General features: G+C 30.6%; 3 protein-coding genes across 3 annotated transcripts in view; 2 read left to right on the top strand and 1 right to left on the bottom strand.

The window, feature by feature from the left end:
* The first annotated feature begins 7,751 nt into the window (after positions 1 to 7,751).
* On the top strand, positions 7,752 to 18,863 carry LOC119686304 (UDP-glucosyltransferase 2-like). Its single transcript, XM_038100858.1, has 6 exons — positions 7,752 to 7,885; positions 10,803 to 10,986; positions 16,997 to 17,293; positions 17,349 to 18,013; positions 18,078 to 18,200; positions 18,261 to 18,863. The coding sequence occupies exons 1-6, from the start codon at positions 7,797 to 7,799 to the stop codon at positions 18,403 to 18,405; spliced, it is 1,503 nt and encodes a 500-aa protein (XP_037956786.1). The 5' UTR covers positions 7,752 to 7,796; the 3' UTR covers positions 18,406 to 18,863.
* A 1,022-nt stretch (positions 18,864 to 19,885) lies between these two features.
* LOC119675076 (sensory neuron membrane protein 1-like) lies at positions 19,886 to 21,891 on the bottom strand. Its single transcript, XM_038086263.1, has 8 exons — positions 21,790 to 21,891; positions 21,570 to 21,727; positions 21,288 to 21,429; positions 20,979 to 21,233; positions 20,603 to 20,899; positions 20,340 to 20,543; positions 20,096 to 20,274; positions 19,886 to 20,042 (listed from the first exon to the last, which is right to left on the bottom strand). Exons 1-8 carry the CDS (start codon positions 21,889 to 21,891, stop codon positions 19,886 to 19,888), a joined length of 1,494 nt encoding a protein of 497 aa, XP_037942191.1.
* A 1,526-nt stretch (positions 21,892 to 23,417) lies between these two features.
* Positions 23,418 to 25,134, top strand: part of LOC119675075 (UDP-glucuronosyltransferase 2C1-like) — a 3,961-nt gene continuing 2,244 nt past the window's right edge. Inside the window, exon 1 of the mRNA XM_038086261.1 lies at positions 23,418 to 23,445. Coding sequence (XP_037942189.1) covers positions 23,418 to 23,445 — 28 coding nt within the window. The remainder of the gene's footprint in view (positions 23,446 to 25,134) is intronic.

The following is a 25,134-nucleotide window of genomic DNA, read 5'->3' as shown; positions in this document are numbered from 1 at the left end:
TAAGGACGAATGCTAAATCTCAATGCTAAGAACAGGAAGCTGATATATAACAAAATAATTCGTCCGTCACTTCTATATGGATATGTAGCGTTTATCAAAGCCTCAAACACTACTATTCGTCACCTAAAAATTGCCAAAGCCAGGCTCTGAGAAAACTTTTCAAGGTATCATGGTACATTAGGATAAATGACATCCTCAATGACCTCAAAATTAATCCGATGAAAAAATACATAAAGGATAGAGCCCTGAAATTATTTACAAAAACTGACACTCTTACCAACGCCGCGTTATCGAATTTCAGTATGGTTACTACTGGCTCCTCGGGGAGGTATGCAGATTTGAGGTCAATTATTGCTTAGTCTGCTGAAGTGATAAACAATAATCTAGAGAGATTGTAAAGATACCTTGCAGTTAATGGAAAGTAAAAGTGCTCAACTGCATTGGCTCAAATAGATTCAAAATAATATATAGTTTGAAGCTGTTTGGGTCATTACTTTAGTCCAAGATCTCAATTAAATTGACAATAAGGTTTTGGAAACAATACCATAATTTTATGAAATTAATATATAAAGAACAGTGATAAGAAGGCGTTAGGATTATTCGAGAGAAATATTCTTTGAAGATTTATGGTAACGTGTAGGCGACGAGTATCGAATTAGATGGAATGATGAGCTGTATGTATGAGCGATACCGCGACATTGACATAGTCAAACGCATAAACACTCAGCAGCTTCATTGGTTTAGCCATGTTGTGCTAATAGAAGAAAGTGTTACGGCTAGAAGGTGTTTGATTCGGTACCAGCAGGTGGAAAACGCTGAAGAGGACGTCCACGTCTTCGATGGAAGAACCAGGTGACCAACAATTTGGGGGTGCTCGGTACTACCAACTGGTGACAGCAAGAAACTTATCGGGTTGCTGGCGGTGGCTACTCGACGTGGCCGAGGGCGATTCACGTCTGTAGTGGCCAACTAAGTAAGTAAGTAATATATAAAGAAGACACATTTTCTTATTAGATATATTTTAAAATTTTCGAAAGCTATATTCTTCTATTTGTAAAACGGTGTAGTGACTTTAAGACTGTAATTTATTATATTATTCCTATGAGTATTTATATTTTGGTTTGAATTTTTAAAGATCGACAAACTTTTGTACTACTTTTACTTTGATCTTTTTATGTTGTCCATAATTGGAACCTAAAGTCCATTATGGAAAATATTGTAACCAGCAATTCTCAGAAGTTAAGTAACTTCTATAACAAAACAAAAAGTAATAAAAATTCATTAACATTTTTTTATAAAAACTTTTAAGTACCATTTTCCAAGTATATCAATAATTCAAATGAATTTCAGAATAATATATTCTGAGTTTTTAAATATTTAAAAGTATTTCCACCAGTGGCTGAAGATGTTTCTTCACCTGAACATTACATATTTTTTTGAGCCATAAAATGCCGTATAATTATTTATATCAAAGTATTTGAAATATTTATATGAGTCTTTAAACCCATTTGCGTACTCCTTCCACATAATGCTAAAATGTTAAAATTGAATCGCAGAGACTCAGTAGGCTCTCAATGTAAGATTTATGTCATTAAACATTTTCATATCTCCATGAATATAAATTGCTTTCATTAGCAAACGTTAAGCTAGAAAAATTGAGAGGCTTAACTCTGCGTATTATAGAATATATAATTGTGCCAAATTTAAATATTAATAATTTTTTATTTTAAAATTATACATAATTTTTATACAAGAATTTTATAAATGACTCTAAATTGTTAAATACATTACCACAATATTAATTATATTGGAACACTAATTAATAATTGCGTTGACCCGTGTATTGAATTATCAAACGTAAGTTTTGTGCTGGGTGCGATGTTTTATTTTAGTTCAGTTTTGTTGAAAACTTTTGCATTGAGAATTCATAACAATCAAGTTTTTCTTTCTAAATAAACGATTATAATATAATCTCAAACTGTTGATGAATAAGCGAGACTTGATCCTCTTTGATAGAATTGTCAGTATTAATCTATATTCTTTCCATGCACCACCGAAGATTGATATATGGTAAGTTTCTGCGATAGGTTTAAAGGTGTTGGTTTAATATTTCTTCAGGAGTCAGGTCGAGAGTGATATAACCTACATACTCCATATAAGTATTATTAAATATTAGGCTAAAAATGTACCCTGACCTAAAAGATCTACTGTGCGCCTAAGACCCAACTATAACAGTCCTAGACTATTTATAAAACTCGGCATTGCTGTGGGCTTAATTTTACCTATTTGATTTGGGACTAAGATCCCACTTCCAAAGTAGTAGAGTCTACGTTTTGCCACCGCTGGGCAGTTGTATAGAATATGTTCTGAAGTTTCCTTCTCCCCATGACAGAGTCGACAGGAATTACTTTCTACCACACCTATAATATTCATGTGGTTATTAAGTCTACAGTGTCCTGTAAGAACTTCAGTGTAGATTTGAATATCTTTTCTGCTAAGGTTAAGGATAGCGTCGACTTTGATGTGTTCAGGATCAGTGAATCTTCTTGACTGCCACATTTGGGCTCTCCAGTGTTCAAGTAGATTTTGTTTCTCCTGTTTACATAATAAGTTATTTGTAAAGCTATTTGTTACACTGCAGAAGGGCTCTGGACCAATGAAAGGAGTTCATGCACTCTTCTTTGCTAGAGAGTCTGCTATTTCATTGCCTTCACGCCCTTCATGCCCCGGTGCACACATAAGAGTAGCCTGAAAAATGGAAGCGGGTTTTCCCATTGCGATTGCTTTGGAATTCGTTCCAATTATTCCTGCACTGCCATCCCCATTTTTATACTCTATAAATAAAACATCTGAGTTAATCTATAGGAGCAATTAGAAGTATCTGAGATAACATCTGTTCTTACGAGACATTGCACTACAGAATCCAGCTAAGTTTGATTTGCTAAAACTGCTATATTTGATCCTGTAGATTGTATTTACCGACGGTCAAAAAAGAGGCACCTGCTATTTTAGGATTATACAGCTTCAGGTTTATGTTTATATGTGCCATATTCTTTTATTAAACAACATGTTCAACATTCAACATCGTCTTGGTCTAAAACAATCAGAAGCAAAAGCGGCACTTTAACTAATTGGGGCAGATTTGATCATTCTTTCATTTCATCCAAGCACCTTTAGTATTAATAGTTTATAGATCTATAGCACATAAATCTTTAAAATATATAAAGCGGTTGTCGTTTGACCGTACTATGTGGTGATGTCTTGGTCCACGGAATGGAAAAAATTATTTGAGTTGAGATATAGAATGCGTTTGAGTCGCCATTAATAATAATTTTCAAAAAATGCAAGAAATAGAAACCCTACCACAGGATATTTCTTTTAGATATAATAAAGTGGATGTTTAAAAAATGAAGAACAACCATTTTTAAGAAAATTTTGAATAGTTGCAGTTTCTGAAAAAAAGATTTGCAATTTTAAAACCCATTGATTTCAAAACTTATTGAAATAAAAGTATATTTGACATATTTAAATGGGTATGAATATGTAGGTTTTAAGATTTTCAGCTTTCTGAGGTTCGAAAAATCCTAAAGCTCGTATTAAAAAATTGTAGAGTGAGAAATATTAAGGGGCCACAAATCTGAAAGTAAGCTAGGGCGAAATTAAGTATTAGTTATTGGATATGGATACAGAATAGGGATTTTGTAGAAATGAATTCACAATAATGCCATTAATACTCACTTTGGGAAGCGAGTTTACTAAAATTGCTTGACTGGAAATGTAGTAAAATTGTCACGTGTCAAGCAGTTGGGAAATGTCTTATTGGTAATATGTTATTTAAAATATAAAATTTTAATTTATTTTTATTAATACTTAAACTAGTTTTGTAAACATTTTCTGTTTTTTTCAAATTTTTGTAAATATATTTGTTTTAAGCTTATACTCGTATATATGTTATTTTAATATATATGTGTAATTCACATAAATATGTGTAATTAAACTGCCGAAAGACTTATGCAAATATTTTATTTTAAAATTATTAAGTAATCTAGTATTTACGCATTTAAATAGATTTAATCAGGTTTACTAAAAATTTGTTTGGTATGGCAATATGAATGATTGTTAATATAATGAAATATAAATACCAAACCATATATAAACATACTCATATACCGAAATATGTGACAAAAACATATTTAATTTTAATTTGTTTTAAATAATTTGAAAGCAGTTAACAAACCTAAATTTAAATATATTCTAAATAAACAAAATAAAACACAATGTTTTCTCTAAGCTATTGTAATATCAGAATATACATAATTCCATTAATAATATATAAATACATAAAAAAATAGAAATATATAGATATAAATATACAAAAATTTATTTATAAAAAATATATAAAAATATTTGGAAGAAATTGATATTTTTATTTTGATGGCCTAAGTTGTCCTAACGAGTATGTTTTGTTCTTTTCTTTTGGTTCTTGTTAAATCAAACACTGTTCTTATTTAATGAAGTTACTAAAGTAAATTAAATTTAGTAAATATATAAATATGAAATTTTTAGTAAAATTTGAATACGTTAAGTCACTCTTTTTATAGTATATGTCTCACCAATGTAATTATAGATAATATTTTCTACTAGATGTTAAAAGAATATTATGAAAGTTTTCCTTCTGGTAACAAAAACAGGATTAAAACAAAAGATTTTGCTTAAATTCTGTAAAGCAAAAGCTTCTAATATCGGAAAAGCAACTTTTCAGTAAGACTCCAAAAAAGTTATATATTCAATCATATATTTATTTGAGAGCTGTGTGCAAAGACGACTACAGTTTCTGTTTAACTATTGTTGCTAGAAAAAATAACGCCTTTTGGCAAATAATATTGTCTCCGGTAAATCCATTCTCTATACTTTGCTAAGGTGGTAACTCTTCCTAATTTTTTTACACTACACTACAGAATACTTTGCGAAACTCTCTCAATACTACTTATTATTATCACATTATTTGTAAGGGCAATTAATTAAGTTTGAGTTATATTATACACTTGAGCTTTGGATTCAAAAACTTAGCATTCAATATTTATTTATTTATAAAATTTTAAAGATATAATTTATTTAAATTATTGAAATCGATGGAACCAGTAGCCAAAAGAATAAAGTTCAACAGAATTTAAGAATATTGCCTAATTTGTGACAATATGTTCAAAATTAGTACAGCTTATGGTTTAAGCATTTGAAAGCATTCTTAACAATTCTTTTCAGTTAAGAAACTCTCATCTGGTATGTTTCTGACCATTACATGCACAGCGCCGCCTTACCACTTTAGGGACTTCTTTTTTTAAGAATTTTGACGAGCTGCAAGACCTTCCCTTCAATAGCATAATAAGCTTCTAAGTGGTTGTGGCCCCTGAGTTTTTGATTATACGTTAACACTATGGGCCTATAGGCCTAAGGGGTTCCCTTGGTATCGCCGATATAACACAACCTACCTAACCTAAGAAACTTACTAAAGTACTAATGAACTTGGATAGGCAAAAAGGAAAAATGTAAAAAAATTATAATTATCACAGTTTTACAATATTAATCTATTTGTAAAAGTTTAGTAATAGAAGATCCTTGTTTTATATTAATATTATGTTATTTTTTTTTTCTATATTTTTGTTTTCAAAAACTTTAATTATATATATACCGTCTGCTCAAAAAGTATCAGGATTTTGTTATTTGTTAACTACTCCTTAAGTAATAGACCTTTTTGTTTTGTTATGTTGGTACATCCTTTCTTGACATATGGTACAAATTTGAGCGCCATCTGTCCATTAGTTAGTTTACAGCAGCTGTTAATGTGAGACTACCTCAAGTGCATTCAGCGATTTTTACTATGGACGCAATTTTTCTCGATTTGGTTGATTTTTTGACCAAACACGGTATCACTGTCACCGCTCAGGCAGCATATTCGCAGATCTGGCACCGTGCGACTTTTTCCTGTTGCCAAAACTCAAATTCCCCTTCGTGGTAAGCGTTTTGAGTCGATTGAATCGGTAAAAGAGAATTCGCGGAAGGAACTAAAAGCCATATCTGCACGGGCCCACAAAAAGTGTATGGAAGATTGGGTTGGCATATATATATCGCTTCAGAAGGAGCATATTTTGAAGGAGATAAAATAAATTTGGAACCATTCTGGTGCGAATGGTTAACACTCGATATTAATTTATAAAACTATAGATATATTGCTAGAGTAGCAAGATTACACAACTGAAAGTTGTGTTGTGTGACTTTACAAATAAAGTGTGACATACTTTACACACTTTAAATGCCTACTAATAAAATTACAAAAAATATCAGATTACTTTAGATTGAATAATCTGTAGATTGAATGTAGATTGAATAAAGATTTACAAATCGAAAATGGTATAAGAATTTCACTGAATACCAGTTGCCTTCCGGAACTGCAAATGCCTTATCTGGGTATTATGGATCTCGGTGAATATAAATAAAATAAAATTTACTATGATAAATATTTTCCTTGGATCATTATATTCTTCAATTTTTTTTTTTAAATTTGACACATTCCTATTAGAGTCGTGTTGCAAAGGTTGTTTAAGTAATAAGTCTGATTTCTACTCATATCAATTATGATTTTAGTTTTTTCTGCAATAAATAAATTGTTTAAAGCAACACAAATTATATTTAATTGAAAAACTTAATCGGAGTAAATTTGCTTCAAATTTTGCTTCAGTTTAATTACAAAAAAAAAACAAGTTTAATCAAAGAAAAATGTTGCAAGTGCAACAATTTTAAGAACGCTTTGCCCCCTTGAACCTGCTAACATACATGATATGCTATATCTATCGATTTAACGATCGTATAATACCAAATGACCATAATAAACAAATACAGGCTTAGAATTAAATTTTAATTACCAACTAAATGGAAATTCATATGAATAAAAAAAAACATTAAGAGTTCGAAAATGGTCATGGTCGTTTCACAAAAACTAAATTTGATTTTTCCAACAGATACGAACAAAATGTTGTTTACGGTTTTCCACTTTTCGAATAGGCACTTTTGGTACCTGGTATCTGGTATGTGGCATATGGTATGTGGAATTATTTGTCTGTTTTCCAAATTAGTTAATTGCACTCAAAGTTATCAGAGTGCAAAACTAGTATTCAGTATTTCAGATTGCATATCAAATGGAAAAATTCGTTGCATGTCCACAAAAGTTAATTGAAGCCTCGCACAACATTTTTGACTTCACATGAGCTCCGGTCTTTGCCCAAGTATTGATTTCTGTCGAAAACAGTCCTTGCGTCACAACAATTGAACAACCCAGTAAGTGGCGGTAAGTGATCGTTAGATCCATTTTCGGAAATGAGTTGCCACTTAATGAGTTGTGCAGAACTTATACAAATGGCACTGCCCCTATAATTAAAATTCTGCCGCAAATCTACACTGTCGCGTCATTTCAAATTTTCATATAATTACACAAAAATAAAAAAAAAACAAAATAAAATAAAAATACATGAAATAGAAATTAGCAAATAAAATAATTTATATATTTGCGTTTTTTTTTAAATTAAAAAAAATCTATAAGTATCAGTAACTTATTCCAATTTACGGCAGTTTTTTTACAACTTTTGTTTTGTTTCCTCTAAAAGGTGTGATGAAATATTCGACGAATTTTATACTATTTATTATTTCCAATAGCAGCAAAAATTAAATAATTAATTTCTTTTTATTTCAGCATGACGTTTAATTACTTTGGCTTGGTTTTAATCCTTTGTATTGGCAGCACGATGACGGCTGACATTTTAATGGTTACCATGGGAGGCACAAAATCACATAAAATTCCTTTTTGGGAACTGGCAAAAGGATTAATAGACCGGTGAGTGCATAAATAAGTACTAAAATATTCCGCGTGAAAGTTGATATAATCCATCCAACTTAAGTGTGATACATTTTGAATTTTATGGCCCCAAAAAGATCATTAAGTTTATTAATTAAGAGTTTGAGTCTGAAAAATTATTATTATTATTATTATATTTACATATTAATCTATTTTGTGCATATTATTCAAATCAAGTGTGGACAATTATATATAGTGAGGAAGTATTCGATTGTCTTCAAATATTATATTGTACCATTTTGTGTCCAAGAAACTGTGCTTTCGCTCATACGTACTCGTATTTACTCCCATATTTATGCTGCTCTTGAAAGCTTCAATAAACGTCGAGTATGATTTCTTATTTTAGTAATAATTTAGTTAATTGTCGACGAAACTGATTGATTTTTACCTTATTTGAAAGCTAATATGTTAAAGAATAATATTAATTTGGTACAAATAGTCAAAGGTGAAAAATACGCGAGATGGGAGCGAAGAAATTTGAAAAAAGTGAAAAAATGGCATTTTTCCGAAGTTTAAGGTCGATGAGCGACCTCTAAACATTATCCGATTTGTCTAAAACTTCACATTTAGTAGTTTTTTGAGTATTCGTATAAATTTAGGGGGTGGCATCTAGAATTTGAACACATTCGTAAATAACGGCCACCCTAATATATATATATATATATTTGGAATATATAGTCAAGTTACTAAAATTGTTGTAAGTATCTATATATCTTAATAAAGAAAAAATTTCAAGTTTAAATGCAAACTTAAAATTTAGAAAAGCAACGGCTTATAGACATCGCAAAAAAGCTCATTTTCAAAATCATTGTTATAATGTCAAATATCCATCATCAATAATCTTGGAATTAGATCTTATATTGAATTATTCATTCATAATTTTATACGTACGAATGTATTATGCAAGTTCCAAGGATTGAACTCGTGCCCTGCCAACTTATAAACTTAGAGTCACTGCTCATTAGCCAACTAAGATAAAGCCATACTTGACTTGTATGTTCGCACATTTTTTTGGTGTTTTGTTAATGAACTTTCCATTAACAAATTCACTTGATGTTCCTATTATTTTAGAACGAAAACATAGTTTTTGCTATGGTCAGTCAAAATTTCAATTAATTAAAAACAAATACAAATTTTGTTGTTGCTATTCTCAACTGTTCGAAATCTCTCTATTAAATACCATAGTTTTATTTAATTTAATTTTGTTATATATTTTCATATTGCTGACATAGATAGATCATATATTATGTATATCTATTGAACTAATACAGCTATATTTAATGAACCTTTCTGACTTGATTCAGTATCTTTTACTATTTCTTTTTAAGATAAGGCTTCCACACTTATAAATTATCAGAACTCTGTAATTAACAGATCCAAATAGTTTTTGACGAAATAAGTGATCAATGAAAGGTACCAATACACTTGAATATGGTAGGTGTAGTAATGTATACCAATCTAATGTTAAAGTTTTCAGTGAGTCATGCAACTCACATCAGATCTTTCCTTATATCGGTAGGTTTACATTTTCCATTGATCAATTCTACAGCTTAATTCAGTTTGTCCAGTTGAAGACAGTACTCTACAAATTTGGACGTGATATTGTCGTAATAACCCAAAAATTGATTTTTTGGTCATTCATACCCTTCAGGTGACATTTCAAAGCATTATTAACAATAATTTTCCCAAAAAAAATGTTAATAACTAAGCTTTTTTATTTAATTCCTATAATAATATTTTTGTATTCGGAAAAGAATTTTACGTCGTATTTGTGGGTGCTTCACATAGTCATCATGTTATTGACTCGACTATCATTCAATTTATCAATCAATTCATTGCAATAACAAAAAACCAATTAGTTTCGCTGATCGATTTACTTAAATTCCTAAAATTGTGTGTCATTAAGCTGACGCTTCATATTGAAAGTTTGATATTTTTTAATTTATAATTTAAGTACTAGAAAATACAGGGTGCATTGTAAACTATATTGCAAAAATAAAATCCTTTCTTATATCTTTTTCTTTTCTGTATTTTCTGAAAGAGAAGTAAAATTTTCTTTAATATGTATTTAGTAAATATTTTATTGGTCGTTAATTACTGTACATCATCATCCTCATCATCATCTTTAAACACCTAGTCTCTCCGTAGCTTTTCGTCTGTATGCAGTGAATATTTTATAGGTCCTCATAAAACATATATTTTTTCGCTTTGCAGTACATCTTGGGTTGAGAAACACTGATCTATATCACTTTTCGAGGCATAATATAAAATCATTTTAATTTTTGACTTTTTATTGTCATTAATTTAATTAATTTAATATAGGCACACGTGAGTAATTGATTTATACAAATTATCTAGGTATCTTAATTAACTGCTATGATTAATTGATATATTCAATTCACATAAAGTACGTATATTATCTTATGCTATTTGAACAGTTTATGAAGAGACCATTCTGTAACTTTTAGAACTAATATGTAGTTCTAAATCTATGGTAACCTTTTAGACGAGTACTCAAAGACGTGTTGAATATAGCTATATTTTCATTAGAACATTTAAGGAGATTTGGATTACTTACGGAAAAGCAAGTCTATTCATTATTTTTGAGGATGAAAGTGATAAGTTTAAACTTAATTAATGTTATTACGATTGGTAGGAATAGAACGGAGTATATTTGTTGAAAGTTTAGAGATTTAACTCTCTGTTGAGAGTTTAGAATCAGAAAGTAATACTTTTTTCATACAATGATGAAGTAAATAAAATGATTTCATATCTTGAAATAATTCTTAATATACACTATATATAAACTTGATGAAAAATAACACTTTAACAGTTTAAGCTACAAATTAATACTGAGAAATTAAATAATATAAATTTTAATTATATTTTTTTCAAGTGGACACAACATCACCTTCCTCAATGGTTTTCCATCTGATTTTCATTTAACGGGATTACATGAAATCACTCCAGCTGGTTTGGTTGAATATATACAAAATTATACAAACTGGGATCTATTAGGGGCACGAATGTCTGGAGAGATGCCAATAACAATTTGGGATGGAGTACGATATGCATTTCAGGTGAGTTGACTGAAGTGATTAATATTAAATTACATTTTAATTTAAGGACAATTATCTTAAAGGCTCAGTTAATCCGTACGTATCGTAAAAACTTAAGCGAACTATAGCCAAAGCGAAATGCACAACTAAACCTGCCTGTGTATTTCGCTTTAACTTAAGTTTTCACGGTACGTACCGACTAATTGAGCTTTAATTGAGCTCGTATATGCAAAATACTTTTAAGATGAAATTGTTTATTTGATTTAAGTATTTTTTAATTTTTTAATGCTTTAATAAAAATTAAATTGCTTTAGTTTACATTCTTATATATAAAACGATATATTTTAATTTATTTGGCTTACTCAAGTACTGCTCAGTAGAACTTAATAAACTATGTAGGCAAACTAAGTTGAAGAGCTTGCAATTTTAACCTAAATTTTTTGAAGTTGCCTAATGTTAGCAAATATTTGAAAGTTTATAGTTTATATACTTCTATTAAGTTGAACGATCAAAATTCAAAAGCTTTAATGTTATAGATAAAGGCGTGATTGCCAAATGCCTACATAGTGCATTTTATGGCCGTTCTAATAGTCATGACAAGTCTATGAGTGATATGATATATGCGTTGTATCGTTGTATTTTTTTTGGATTTGTCAAAATTTTATGTGCTATAAATCAAAGTAAATTTATAATTTATGAATACTGAATTATTGCATATTTAAAGTGATCTATTGTTAATTACTTCACCATTAACTTTAATACAATATGTGGTATATGTGAGTCGAATGAAAATATAAAGTGTGATTGAATTATTACTTACTTATCTGAACATTTTTATTGTTAGATGTAAAGCTTTATAAATATACTTTATAATAATAATATCATATATATTGAAACCGTTTTTTAATACAGAATCTTACGTATGATACAGCTAAGTTGAACCAATTGAATAATTTTATTCAAATGTGGAATTCAAATTTTTCTTAACTATCAGTTGATTGTCACAGTAAAAAAATTACTTTCATAAGTGATAGATAACCAAAGATTTTTAACCAGTGGTTAAACAAAGTATATATACAATTAACCAGTAATTTAACTACAACTGAAGAGATTGCCCATAATATTTAGTTACATCCACATAAGTATTAAATTAACACTACTAACCATAATATCTACTAAGACCAATACTATTCAGAGAGCAGTAAATCTATGTGGCTTATGAATGCGGTTGAAAGTAATAAGTATGTATTTTAATAATATTGCGATGATTATTGGATAAGTTTCGTGGGGATATATGCATCTAATTACAATCAAAAACAATTTTTATTTTATACAAGCCTTGCAAAAATGTGATGAATAGCGAATCATGAAAGTCCGCTTTTAATTTATTCATATAAGGTCCAAATAGGTAAAAAAAATTACGAGTATAATAGAAGTTAATTTGCATATAAATAAATTTAAAGAATATAATTTTTAGAATATTAATCCATTTATAACATCAAACACATTATCATTTAATATTTGACTCAAATCTTACAATCATTTATTTATTTTTTCTCTACCTTAACGCGTAATGAGTTGACATAATTTTTATTAAGACAAATAAATTATTTATTAACTTTATGACTTATTGTTACTATTTTATACTATTATATTACGAGGGCAGTTTGATAAGTCAGTGACTTTTTGAATTTCTCGCGCAGTTACTCCAAATGCAACAGTGCTGCCGTCAGCTGTAACCTACCAGTGGGCAACTTTCTAATTTTGAGCAAACTGCGTCGTTTAGTTGGTGTTTGATAGCCGTTCAAACCAGACAACCTCGTGAATTTTTACGAAAATGGAAAAAAGTGAATTTCGTGTGCAGATTAAGCATTCGCGGCCAAAATCCACGAATTGGGATACGAACTGCTACCCCATCCAGCATATTCTCCAGATTTAGCCCTCTGCGACTATTTTCTGTTTCTATACCTAAAGAAATGACTGGGCGGTAAGAGATTTGAGTCGAATGAAGAAGTCATTACCAAAAAAACGCGTATTTTAAGAGCTTAAGAGAAAACCTATTATTTGGAGGGAATAAGAAAATTAAAAAAACCTGGGACTAAATGTATCGAGCTAAAAGGTGATTATGTAGAAAAAAAATGATTTGCCGAAAAAAATTTGTTTTGTTCAAAAAGTCACTAACTTATCAGACCGCCCTCGTATTATATTAAATTTATTGTTATTGTATACTATACTATATAGTAAAGCATTTTTATAGTATTATTTTTTTTTTTGATATTTTTACTTTAGGCAACTATATAAATTTTCTATTCATTTGTTAATAATTATTAATATTTATTCATTGATTTTATATCTAACGCTTACATTTATTTTGGCATTATTGCAATTTATAAATCATATTTAATTACCAGGTTTCTTCAAAAAAAGAAGAGCCTTTAAAGTGAAAAGATTGAAATCTTATATATCAAAAAAATTTTTACTCACTCTAATACCATGTTCACACTGCATCTAAATTAATTTATGTTAATCAAATTAAAATTTGGTTGTTTCCATTGGCATAATTTGATTAATGCATGTGAAATAGCTTTTATGTCTCAGAAAGTTCTGTGACAGTGTTGGGAGAGCTTTTGTTTACTAACATTTCAATTTTAAACGAAGAAGAATTCAAAAAAATTAAATGTACAGTCAAACTTTTTTTTTATTTTTGAAAGAAACTAGAATTACGTTTTAAGATATTTATTTATTTGTAATCAAATAAAGCACAGAAGTTATAGTAAAGTAAAATATTCAGAAATTAGGGTTTGAGACTTTAATCTCTCATCATCACCCTCATCATCACTTTCCGTTGCGCTTAGAATTGGATCCAGTAATTTAGAGTTATAGTGCTCAATAATATCGTCGTCTGTAGGAAAGCTTGATTTCAATAATTTCCCTTTTGGAAAATATATTCTGCAATCTTGCATTTGACATTTTTGATTTAATTTCCCTTAATATATTCTTAATTACGTTTAATAATCTTTGTATAATAAAAGATCTGTGTACGATTGATTAACTTCATTAGCGACCAAACAATGGAAACATACTATTATAAAAATATCAACTTTGAACCATCATAATTTCTGAACGTATTAAATTACAATGACAAATTATGCATAAAATCAAGATTATTCATTGGAGTGGTGACAAAGACTGCTTCAATGAACTCTTTTGGAGGTGTTGAATAGTTCAACAAAGTATTTTTAGGGTAGAATCTTCTTAAAGTCCGGTAGAACAGTGAAGATTATTTACTTGTCTTTTTGGTTTTTGAGTAAGCGGTCGGCAATTAAATCTTTCAGTTCTTATAGTTGAGCTTATTTTCTGTACATATACACAGTAGATAAAAAATTTGTATGAGTATCCTTCATGGAAATAACATAAAAAAAAAACTCAATGCTTTAACATTACATTATGGCTTAAACAATTTTTATTGCCTTTAAAATATTTTTATAGAATGACACAAGGTTCTTTTTCACAGCTCATTTGGCTTTAACTTATAAGAAATAAAGAATATATTTATTGCATGTGTCTAATATGCTATATATTTGAATCTAAAGAATATACTTAATTACAGCATCTAATTTACACTGTAACTTTGAAATGGGTATTATAAATAGATATTGAGTATGTTTTACTATAACGTGTGTTATAGGATTTTGAATCATCTTCATATATATATATAATCATTCATATATATATAATCATTTTACAATATATTAATCATTGCGATTTACTTGATGTAATGATATAATATGATTAACTGCTTTTTAGTTTTACAATCGCAGTAAAAAGTCACATTAGTTTATGTTTAGTTAACAAAAGAAAATAAATGATTTCCTATTAAAAATAAGAAAATTAACTAAAATGTATTTTAACCATGAAAATTTAAAAAAAACTGACAACACAAAAATACTATTAGGAATTCATTTGTTAAATGTTTTACCTATGCACCCACTGCACTCTACACTCGATATTTAAGGCATACGATTAATTAACAGAAATGTCCAGTAAAAACGATGTTTTTAAAGAATCTGAAAAAAAAATAATAAAATTATCAGCTGATGAGTTTATCAACAGATTGTCTGTAGAATGATATTCATGCTCTTTGCCAACAAATAATTACAAGAGCGCTACATTCGGCATAATTAAAATCTAAAAATCATTAGAAATATTACTTACTAGACTCCAATAAAGAAATGATTGGCAATTTATTCGATTGGTAAATCTGGATACACCATCTGGATTCTAGATTTATACTCGATCTGACAAATGTTATTGCTCAATTGAATATTTTAAGAGTAATCTAATATTTTTGGTAGTGGGTAGATACATATATCGAATCATACTTTCTTTGTAAAGTCATACAAAACAGCTGTAATTTCGGGGTTATATCGGTACTCTGGAAAAATATTTTATTAATTATAAATTAATAAATTATTATGAATTAAAGGTTTAAACACTACTATTCATCAGTTAGAAATTGCACAAAGCCAGGCTCTGAGAAGAGTTTTCAAAGTTCCTTGGTACATTAGGACGAATGACATCCTCAGGGACCTCAAGATTGATCCCCTCAAAAAATACATAAAGGATAGAGCCCTGAAATTATTTGCGAAATCTGACAGACTTACTAACACCGCGTTATCAAATCACAGAATGGTTACAGGCTCTTCGGGGAGGTATGCAGATCTGAGGTCAATTATTGCTTAGTTTGTTGAAGTGACAAACAATAATCCAGTCAAGGCGCAAAGAGGGGCTTTAAAGAAACCTTGCAGTTAATAGAGAGTAAAAGTGCTCAGGTGCACTGACTCAACTATCCTCAACATAATAATAAATCTCGAATGTTATGCATTTCACTCGAGATTTAACCATGGAAAATCGAAATTGCACTTCAAGTGTATCTCGATTGAAAAAGTTGTTATCTTGAATTTGCAAATAAAGAATTGCATAAAAACAGATCCTGCTAAAAATTGACACAAAAGACTTCAATAGTATTATTAACGTATGAAAAATCTGTTAATTAAATATTGTAAGTTACTAACTTACTTACCTATTCGGCGAAAACAATCCGCTATCTACTTTCGAACTGATTCGTGATTAGTGGTTGTTAATTAGATTACTTCATCGAAGATAGGGTATTCGCCTACGTCTTTTTTTCCAATGCCTACTTCAAATATATTTTCGCTAGACCTTCGCTATCTATTTGCACAATATAACTAAGCCAGTGAAGCCACTGAATATTAAGTCGTTTAATGATGTCCGTGTCTGGATAAAGCAATTACTCTTCATGGTTTAGTCAGATACGGTATCGTCACTAACTCGTATAAGATTAACGAACTTTTCTCTTGGACGCTCCCATCCATGATAGCATCCATGTTTCAATATCATACAGATGCACTACAAGGGCCGACTTATAGAGAATAATTTTTGTGGGTCGACAAATGTTGTTTATCGTTGATATAGCCAGAGTTGACAGCTATCGGTTTTATAAATTTAACCACAATATTTTTGATATTTAAACAATTTTATTATGAAATTATAAAAACAGAGGTTAATAAAACGCATAGGGGTTCGTCAACTTAATTTACGTTGGAACAGAAACTCACTGCTGTTTCTTGCTCTGGAACCCTAAATATGATAGAAAAGTATGTGAGGCACGTTCACAATTTTGTTGTTGTTGTTATTATTGTTGTTGCCAATGCATTCCATATTTCATTACAGTTCATGGTAAAAGCTTGAAGTACTTTTAACGGTTTTGCGCCACTTATTGCCTAATGATGCATGCATAAAATTAACAAAAATTAACAAAAATTATAAATGTAATGCTTGACAGCACGTCTAATACGAGCCGAAGTTTTTGGCAATAACAACGAAAGCGTTTTTAATATGTGAAAAAATGTATTTACATTTATAATAAACTTTCTTACACATAAACCTACATATTGCGTCGAAGTAGTCATAAAATATTCAAGTAATAATTTCTGTATTTTGTTTCCAGTCCTGCGATGCAATGTTGGAGGATGCAGAAACTAAGGAACTATTGAACCGGCATTTTGACTTAGCCATTTTGGATGGTGCATATCCCGAATGTGCATTAGGACTGGTCTATCAATATAAAGTACCCTTTATGTATATGAATACAGTTGGCTTTTACACGGGCAGTTTAGCAAAGTCTGGCAATCCGGGTTCATATGCAGTGACACCAAATTTTTATTCCTCATTTACGGACAATATGAACTTGCTGGAACGCGCCGGTAATACTTTGATGCAAGTATTTCAGGATTTGATGCATAAGGTTAGTATATTTTTATTACATATATATGGAATGTTAACAATTCGTTTCCCTATAGTTCGTTATAGCAATGGTGTATAGAGTGATGCGTGAGCGTTTAGGCACACAAATACCACATCCCTACGACATGTCCAAAAATGTGAGTTTCATTTTACAAAATGGTCATGCAGTGGTATCTTATCCACGTGCGCTTAATCCAAATGTTGCGGAGGTAGCCTGCATACACTGCAAACCAGCCAGACCCTTGCCAAAAGATTTAGAAGAATTTATAGCATCTGCTGGAGAGTCCGGTTTTATATACGTTTCAATGGGTTCATCGGTTAAAGTTGCAAATATGCCAGAAACTCTACGTCGCTTATTGGTGAAAACTTTTGCACGCTTGCCATACCATGTGCTCTGGAAATACGAAGGCGGTGCTGATGAGTTGGCAGATTTAACACCAAATGTCAAAATAAGTCGTTGGTTGCCGCAACAGGATATACTAGGACATAGGAAATTGCGAGCATTTGTCACACATGGCGGTCTATTGAGCATGTATGAGACAGTTTTTCATGGTGTGCCAGTTGTCACAATGCCTGTCTTCTGTGATCACGATGTGAACTCAGCTAAAGCAGAGGTTGATGGTTATGCCATCAAATTGGATTTAGCCACTCTAAGCGCGACACAACTGTATAAATCAATAATGAAAGTGATACATGACCCACAATATAGGAATGCAGCCCGGTATATAGCATATTATATAGCATTTAATATCACAATTTATATTATAAAACGCTTTAATTTTTAGATTCCGCCAAAGACTGCTCTTGGATCAGCGTACAACGCCCTTGGAAACTGCAGTCTACTGGACTGAATATGTTCTGCGTCATAAAGGCGCCTATCATTTGCAGTCACCCGCACGAAATATGAGGTTTTACATTTCAATAAATCTTTTAAGTATATATCACTGAACCCATATCATTTTTTTCAGTTGGCTGCAGTATTATTTGATAGATGTGGCAGCACTTTATATAGCAGTACTGTATATGGTCATCTATTTGCTGAAGCGTTTGTTGCTGCGTCCAGAAGTCATACGACATACCGTACCCACACATGTGAAGGCGAAGAAGCTGTAGAGTGGCATGGCGTGGGTGTATGTTGTCTTTAGTTTCTATTAGTGGTGATATTGTTAAAAAATTAATAGACCTTATCGTAGGTTTCTATGGTCCAAAATGTTTCAAACAAAATCTCTCTCTTTAAAAAGCAAATATTTTCAACTTTTTCACTTTTGGAAAAAGTTCTGTAAATATAAATTTATGTGTAGTTTGCGTTTCTGATTTCTGATTCTTAGGCTATTTTAGAAGTTTAGTTAAGGCTCTAATAATTTTAATTTGAATTTATAAAACATTTAAGCAACAACAATTTCGAAACAAACAAACAAACCAAAGCTAAAATTTTCGTTGTTCACGTCTTTCGGGCATCGCGTCTTCTATTAAAATTATTTATTTACTTTGCATCGCGGCTGATTTCTTGAGTGTGTTGTACTTTTTATATATGTAAATTAATTATTTTATAATACTTCCTTATAAACACATAAAAGTTAAGTACAAAATATGCTATTATTTAGTTAAAAACTATTTGTACAAATAAAAAAATTATCTTAAATATAAAATGATTTTTTAATGTATTAATGCAAGAGACTTGATGAAGGAGTGGACTGCTCCTATATTGATTATTGTGAGTAGTACAATATCGAAAGTATCTTTCTATATAATTATAATATATAGTACATAATAATAAGACGCTTACTTAAGCGTACGTTTGTCTTAAACTATCTTATATGCATACGTTTTGAAATAAATTAGTTCTAATGTATAGATTGGATCTAATAGGTTTCTTTCCAATTACCAAATCTTTATTTAATTTTACTGAAATAGATTTGGGTCTGCTGAGTCTCCAATAATGAACAAAATATTGAAATAATTTGTCAGACCGAACCAAACCAATGTTATGTTTAACATATCGAAGTACCATATATATATTCATAGATACATACATATATTGCATCAAATCACACTTATCTGTCAAATCGCACTTATCCTTTTAGAAATTTTAAAGAGAGATTTTATAAAGAAGTTTTTTCGAACAGTAGTAAACTACAACAACAAAAATTTTATTTTTTATATTATTTTAATTAATTGAATTTTTGGCTGACCATACAGCTGTTTCGAGTATTGCCAAATACCCATCATCAGTGGTCTTCGAAATTATTCTTGTATTTAATTATTCGGTAATAATTATTTTTGAGACTGCAAGTACCAGGAATCGAACTCGGGTCCTGATAAATGTGAAGCTCAGAATCAGTGCACCTTAACCAACTGATCCAAAACCGTACTTGACTTTTCATGTTCTCATATTTTTCTGGACTTTTGTTACTTTTGCTGTGTTTATATTAGAACGAAATCATAAACCAGCTGTAGAATAATTGAATTAATTAATTAATTATATTTTTATTTTTAATTGTTAAATTTCAATACTATTCTGTTCGTAGAGGCATTATTTTTTAATTGATTAATATTTTTATTTAAAGTTAATAGTGCAGACGCTTTAAAAATTTTAATATTTCTTATTGAACTCATTTTGGGCGGCAACTCCAACTGCAAACACCTTTCGGTCTCGTTTGTTGGTGTAGTGCATGTAAAATGCCAATATGAATAAAAAAGCACCCATCACAATTGAAATCCATTTGATGGTGCTATTGACCTTGATAACTCTACAACATATTGGATTTAAATTATACGTACGGCAGATATGGACTTCACTTACAAAAAGATTTTCTTCTTTATCATGTCGGTAAATGAGCCATCTAAGTTGGCGGACTCTTCAACCCAGAAGAGTGGCATAACTAGAGGACGCAGTTTTTGCATAACTTTTAGTTGCTCTATAGGAATAACATCTAGATTAAATTGTAGTCGTTTAGCTACAGAGAGTGGCGTTCCAGAAATCTATATACAAAATGAAAAATATTTGATTAACAAAATATATTCCAGCAAGAATTTTTAAATGCGACAATTTCAAAATCCACAAATATGCTGTGCTTTTGTTCTTGCGGCTCCAAACCGTCAACTCCCGCCAGAAGTTTGCTATCTGCGTACAAGAAGTGTGGAAGTGAGGCAATCATTGGGGTTTCATTACATCGCCACAAATCCATTGTGCCTTTTGCAGGACAATCATCAGGATATTTGTTACAAAAACAATGATTCTCTAATTCATTCTGTGTAAGGCATAAGTAACCAATTAACAACGAATTTGAATTTAAATTTCCATTCCAACCTTAACATCGCCGAAATCCATGGTATAACGATATGCAGGTATGCCATCATACTTGACCTTACGTTGAAATTTCGGACCTAAAGAACGGCATAAATCACCAGAGAAACTCCAAAGCCCGTCTTTTGGTGACATAAGTGGTGCAAAAATAGTCGAATCAGTGCCACGAAAACGATTGCACTCATCACCATCCCAAACACTTAACTCATCCTCGTAATCGAACTGCAAGACTTGGCCTACATTACGACTCACTTTTATGCCACGTGATACCTTGAATTGTCCAGCATCGCTATGGTTGCCCTTTAGTGAAACAAAATTTGTAAAAGAATATAATTTTTATAATACTTATGGGTTGTTTCAAACGGTGTGATGTACTCACTCCACCCATTAACGAAAATTTAAAATGGGTTGCATTGACTTGGAATCCACCTTTTATATCGCCCGTGTAGAATTTTAAGCAAATCAATTTTGCTGCGTAATGGTCACTGGAGCAGTCAATATCAATACCACGGTAAAATATATCCATAAAAGGAGCAGTTACAAAGGGGCTGGTGGGTTTAAAGAGAACATTAATGCCGTCCACTACAACTTCAAGTAGAGCTTCTTTATCGCGCTTGATGGCTATTGCCATGACCTGAAATATGTTTGCTTAGTATTTGGAAAGAAATAACAGAGAAAAGTGTCTAACTTGTATTAATGGGTGTGGGATTGTAACAATTTCTTCACCACTCAAACCCAAATCGGGACGAAATATAAAAGTGTTACGCATGTTGAACGTAACAGCGTCCTCCTCCTCAATATCTTCAATGTTATATTTATCTTTCCATTCTCTGTAAAACAATTATGACGTGAAAAAACGAAGAAGAGTAAAAAGGTCATTTCTATATATGTAATAAATGTGGGTCATATAATAGATAAACCATAACATATATATAAATATATATAGTCAGCTTAAATGAATGCAACTTACTCAAATACGAACGGACCTATTTCTTGTAGGACCGGTTTACCACCATTTTGCGTCTCTTCTGGATTAGTTAGATTGAAGACGTAAATGGAAAAATTGATTGCAATTGGAAACTGCTCCCATAGTTTCCGTGTATCCGAACCGGGCTTCAAGTTGATTTGCTTTAAATTAATTTTAAATATTCAATTAAATTATTTTTAATGCTTAAGTGAGTATGTCTTACGCTTTTTATCATTTTATTCATTAGCTGTGGAAATCCAAAAAATCCTACTAAGATACCTAGTTGTAATAATAAAGCGGCACCTATCATAATTTTTAGGTACATTTTTATTTCTGCAGATCCTTAAGGTTATCCAAAACTAATCACAATATCTGTACTGCTTCAAAGGAGTAAATCAACTGCTTAAAATCTGAATAAATTAAAGTTTATATTCTTATGTCAGTTATAATAGTTCTCTGGTTTTATTAGCATGGCGTGACGTCTTCTTATTAATACATAAAATATTAATTTAAAATTGAGAAAATTAAGGGTTAAATTTTGTGGGTGTCAATGTTATGTTCTCACCTAATTATTGTTTGCCGCACACATTTGTCGAGTCTGCAATTACAATTTTTTAATTTCTTAGACGTTTGTTATTATTATTGAGAATAGCAGACCGCAATTAATAATTAATGTTTGTTCTAATAAAATATAATTTTAGTGTAATTTTGTTTGAAATTTAAAATTGTTAAATAAGTTATTTTCCATTAAACTGAATTATTTTAAGTTTTTCATTGATGAGGCAAAAGTATAGACAAGAACCAAATTTGGACAAAAACTACGAAGGTACAGTGGTGGCATAAAATATTAATTCGAAAAATATTTAAAATGTTTTTAAAACCATAAGATCAGAAATTATTTTTTAGTAAAACTGAAATAGAGTCAATATAAGTGCAAAAGATGTAAAAACGCTCAAAATCTTTTACCATTTGATTTGAGAATATATAACAAAACAGATGAAATTGTCGCTTTCATGGGTTGCCTTATAAGAAAAACTAAGACCGTAATATTAACACATTAAGATATTATAGTCTTTACTTAAATATCAAAGGCATGTAACGAATTAGCACATACACAAACCATGTTTACAAGATCTCGCAAATACAATGGTATTTAGTCACCTTAGAAAGTTATAGAGATATGAAACAAATAAAGTTAACGAAATAACTATTTAACATATTAATTTCTAAATAAAATCTGCAAACCATAACCTTTTTTTGATTTATTTATTTAACAGTTAGGGTCGCCCATTTTTAAAATAATATCCAATCCTAAGTTAAGGTCATGGCTACTTGGGCCTAAATCATACCAAAATCTTAGTAAGTTATCAAACATCATTTCTAAATGTTTGAAATCAATAATAAATAAAGAAATATGAATAAATATGAAAAATTTGATGAAGCAAAATATAAATATTTTATAAATGATTTTTAATCAATCATATTAATAAATTGACGAATAACCAATGTCAGTAGGTGCTACTATGGGTATAGTTAGAACATAGACCTCCCTATCGACAGACAGAACTAGTGCTCTATACGCAATAGAGCTCTGGTGGCACCTGTGACTTTGAAGCCTGGATGCTTTCGTGGAATAATAAATTAGTATTGGAAGTGTTCAATATAAAAGTTACTTGTACTATATTTCGTCCTCTATAAGTTTACGATGACTACCGCGTTCGAATAAATTAAAAGCTGTTCGAGGTGTATCACAACATTGATATAATTCAGTAAATTAAAATACAGCTGTTCTACTGGTTTCGTCATGTCTCCAGGTTGGTTGACGATGGTTCAGCTAAAAATGTATTTGTAATGGCAGTTGGAGAAAGAAGAGGTAGAGGTAAGCCGTACCTCTGGTGGAGTGTTCATGTTGAGAGAGCACTAACTATGTTTGATGCTCAAAATGAGGAAAGCTTTTCGTGCAATAGAACGGCAGGAGCGGAGTACTGCGTGAGGCCGAAAACCTGTAACTGATTGTTCCGACCAAATAAGTATATACATAAGTGAGATTTTCTTGTATTTTGCTTAATGTTTATGTAACACAAAGTCAACAAAAATATAAATATTTTTTGGATTTTACCACATATTATTAAAAAGGTGTATTCAGACGTCAATAGACTTCAAACTTTACGAATATGAGCTTACCAACTTCATATAGAGTTAATTTAGAAATACCCTTATGTTAACATTCTTTATGTTTTTTAAATGTGGTAATTTCGACAGCTGAAATGATTACGTTTCAAGATATATTAAAGCTGCTTGTGTAGAGATTTGATTTCATAAAGTCAAATCATAGAAACGCCTATAAAAATAGCTTTATAAAAACACAATTGTGTACCAATAAGCGTTGTCTGTAGTATTGGGTATAAATTCGTCGGGACTAGTCCAAATAATTCGTAACCTGGAAGCTATCTCTGCAAATATTGCCTTCTAAACGGTTTAAAATTTAAGCTTTATCTAAAGAAATTAACGATTTTACATGAATTCATAGAAACTATTCAGAGAAGTAAAACTACATTATGTTAAGCCTGTGTACACTTTATTTTTGGATTCTCTCAATCAATCAATTGTAAAATACTTCTATCGATTTTTAAACTAAAGCACAATGAATCTTGAAATTATTGCATATCACGGGGATTGTTTCCATAATTATTCGGTTCCAAGCCTACAAGTCCCATCCTGAGTGCTATCATTAAGTAAATATCTTGATTTGGGCATGGTGGTTACCAACTTCTGCAAGATTTCATATATCGCAGTCTGTGCCGTAGCATGCGAGTATTAATTTTTTTTTAGCGTGGAGAAAAGGTTTAAAACTGTCCATGCATCGTCACTGTCGTCACAATAGTGATATCGCCGATTTGTACGGATAAAAAACAGGGATGATTCTACCCTGTAACTTTATTGGGAATACCTCAAGGTAAGGATCTTGTGTTGGTTATCCATTACTAATGTTCTTCGTTAGTCAGGCCTCGTCTAGGCCTTACTTAGGTTTATTTATTTATCTCTTTTTCGAAATGATTAATTTTAGAGATCAAATATTTTCTATCTGAATTTGAGCGCAACGAATCGGTCTATGGCGGTCCAGTTTTCTTCAGATAGCATCATCTTCGTTATGTCATTTACGACGTTTATTTTATCGAATATTATTTCAAGTGATATTTATTCGGTGTTCCAACACTAAGTCAGAGTTCAAACCTTTAATTATTAAAGAAATAATGACTCGGATATATAAATGGTTTCGGTAAATTATTTGCAGTAGTTGCAGAAGATATAATTTTATAGTCCTTGAATGAAAACCGTAAGGTAGCAAAAGACTGGGATATCCAAACGAGACAAGGAATCAGCAAATAAGAGCCGCGGTTTTATGGGAAGAACTGAAGTGAAGTCAAACGAATGGCATCTGTTAGAGTTCCATATATGCTTAGTAGGTGTCTTCAAGGATTTAATACTCGTTTATATACATTAAGACTGAAAAGTTTTCGGAAATTCTCATTTAAAATTCGCGCGCTGTATATTTTTCGATATTTTA

The sequence above is a fragment of the Teleopsis dalmanni genome, chromosome 2, assembly GCF_002237135.1.
Source record: "Teleopsis dalmanni isolate 2A chromosome 2, ASM223713v2, whole genome shotgun sequence".
Classification (NCBI taxonomy): domain Eukaryota; kingdom Metazoa; phylum Arthropoda; class Insecta; order Diptera; family Diopsidae; genus Teleopsis; species Teleopsis dalmanni.
Note: the sequence above shows the minus strand (reverse complement) of the source record. Positions and strands in the feature narration are given on the sequence as shown.

Coding starts and splice junctions, on each gene's coding strand:
- LOC119686304 (XM_038100858.1), top strand. CDS start 7,797: ATGACGGCTGACATTTTAATGGTTACCATGGGAGGCACAAAATCACAT. Junction 7,886..10,802: donor GCAAAAGGATTAATAGACCG/GTGAGTGCATAA, acceptor ATTTTTTTCAAG/TGGACACAACATCACCTTCC. Junction 17,294..17,348: donor TTCAGGATTTGATGCATAAG/GTTAGTATATTT, acceptor GTTTCCCTATAG/TTCGTTATAGCAATGGTGTA.
- LOC119675076 (XM_038086263.1), bottom strand. CDS start 21,891: ATGTACCTAAAAATTATGATAGGTGCCGCTTTATTATTACAACTAGGT. Junction 21,430..21,569: donor ATAGGTCCGTTCGTATTTGA/GTAAGTTGCATT, acceptor ATTGTTTTACAG/AGAATGGAAAGATAAATATA. Junction 20,544..20,602: donor TGGATTTCGGCGATGTTAAG/GTTGGAATGGAA, acceptor TGCCTTACACAG/AATGAATTAGAGAATCATTG.